The following is a 2,258-nucleotide window of genomic DNA, read 5'->3' as shown; positions in this document are numbered from 1 at the left end:
ATGTCCCTTTCACTGAGCTGTAGCTTCAGTGCTGTCCTCTGAAATGAATTCTTGTGCGGGGAGGAGACTGTAACTCTTTATGGGAGTAAAAAGCCTGACTTTCTCCCCAGGAGTGGCTGGTAGTTTTGAAACTGCCGACCTTGTGTTAGCAGCTCAATGTGTAGCCACTACACCACATACTTTGTCATTGAAATGTCATGACATGCTCTCTCCTGCTTTTCCTCTCCAGGATATTTGCATATCTGCCATTAAGGAGAAGGATATTGAAGCCAAGCTGGCTTTGGTGATTGACAACTGGACCAACCAGAACCTGAGTTTTGCAGCATTTAAAGGGAAGGGCGAGCTGCTACTCAAAGGAACGGAGTCTGGAGAAATTATCACCTTGATGGAGGATAGCTTAATGGTCTTAGGGTCCTTACTAAGCAACAGGTAACTTTATCATTTAAGGGGAGGAGGTTTTCATGTGTATTTATGGTTGGTTATCAATTGGATTGTGTTCCCCCTAAGTAGGTGTTGAAATCCTAACTCCTATATACCCAGATGTAATGCTTTTTGGGAATTGGGCTTTGTTATGTAAATGAGGCCATGTAAGAATAGGATATGCCTTTTATTTGGTAGGATATGTCTTAAACCTACTCCCTTCTGAATGATAGTCATATAAAGAGCAGCATAGAAATAGACATAGGAGCACAAACAGAAAGATAGATGCCAGGCCACATGAAGATTCCCAAGGAACTGAGGAATGATGGAAAGAGATAAGAATCTTCCCCTAGAGCCTTATGTACCTATAGCCGACTGCTGCTGAAATGATTCCTACTCATAAAAAATGGCCAGAACAGAGTAGAACTGTTTCCTTAAGTTTTCTAGGCTCTAAGCCCTGGTGGCATCGTGGGCTACTCTTTGGTCTGCTAACTGCAAGGTCAGCTGCTTGAAACCACTAGCAGCTCCTTGGGAGAAAGATGAGGCTTTCTACTCCTGTAAAGAGTTACAGTCCCAGAAACCCACAGGGACAGTTCTACCCTGTCCTTTAGCATTGCCGTGAGTCAGAATCAACTCAATGGCAGTGGGGTTGCTTTGACGAATCTTTACTGATGTAGACTGCTTCGTCTTTCTTCCATGGAGTTTCTAGTGGGTTTGAACCACCAGCCTCTCAGTCAGCAGTCAAATACTTAACCCACTGTTCCTCCAGTGCCTTGAATTCAGACTTCTAGCCTTCTGAACTGTGAGAACAATTTCTCTCCAATTAATAATAAAAATACTTCATTGTTTTTTTTTTAAAGTCAACACAGTAAACCAAGCTCTGCTTTCTATACAAATTGCTCAGTGACATGAGTTACGTTTTCGCCTTGAATCAATAAATCTCTCTGTTTTGAAGCTTTTTCCCATTTGTGATATTTCTATTACAGCAGAGCCAGGACGCTGTCGTTAGTTGCTTTTAAGTCGGTACTGACTCACAGTGTTTCTGTGCTCCACTGAATGGAGCACTGTCGGACCCTGTGCCATCCCCGGGATTCTGGTTTTGTTTGAGCTCATTGATGCAGCCACTGGGTCAGTCCATCTCATTGAAGGTCATCCTTTCCCCCTTGACCCTCTACTTTACCTAGCCTGATGTCCTCTTCCAAGGACTGATGTCCCCTGGGAACATGTTCAAAGTACTTGAGCTGGCGTCCTGACATTCTTGTTTGGAAGAACCATTCTGGCTGTGCTTTCTTCACGAGAGATTGCTCGTTCCTCTGGCAGTCATGGTACTTCCAACCCTCTTTGCCCACACCTCAATTCCAGTGCTTCAGTTCTTCTTAGTCTTCCTTATCCACTGTCCGGGTTTCAGATGCATATGAGACGATGGAAAATACCGTGGCTGGCGTCAGGCTCGCCGTAATCCTCAAAGTGGCAGGCATTCTTGCTCTTCAACACCTTAAATAGACCTTGTGCAGAAGATTTGTCCAGGCAATACATCATTGGATTTCTTAACTGCTGCTGACAGTCTTCGCTTTCAGCAAGCAAAGTTGTGCCAGGTGCTACCACAGGTTGTGAATAAGCTTTCCTCCACTTCTGATGCCTCCCCATACAGTCCCGCTTCTCAGATGACCTGCTCCGCATGCAGATGGAATAAGTATGGTGAAAGGATACAACCCTGACCCACACCTTTCTTGATTTTCAACCACGCAGTGTTTTCTTGTTTGTTTCGAATGACTGGCTCCTGTTCCATGCAGAGCCTCCTCATGCAATGCAAACAATGAAGCGTGATGGAATTCCTG

The 2,258-nt window shown here is 44.6% G+C and overlaps 1 protein-coding gene across 1 annotated transcript in view; it reads left to right on the top strand.

The window, feature by feature from the left end:
• The window catches only part of DNAH8 (dynein axonemal heavy chain 8), a 369,956-nt gene that overhangs the window by 139,116 nt on the left and 228,582 nt on the right, over positions 1–2,258 (top strand). Inside the window, exon 30 of the mRNA XM_045294778.1 lies at positions 230–429. Coding sequence (XP_045150713.1) covers positions 230–429 — 200 coding nt within the window. The remainder of the gene's footprint in view (positions 1–229; positions 430–2,258) is intronic.

Source organism: Echinops telfairi, unplaced genomic scaffold (genome assembly GCF_000313985.2).
Source record: "Echinops telfairi isolate 266 unplaced genomic scaffold, ASM31398v2 ScPeMD7_3533;HRSCAF=4204_1, whole genome shotgun sequence".
NCBI lineage: Eukaryota > Metazoa > Chordata > Mammalia > Afrosoricida > Tenrecidae > Echinops > Echinops telfairi.
Note: the sequence above shows the minus strand (reverse complement) of the source record. Positions and strands in the feature narration are given on the sequence as shown.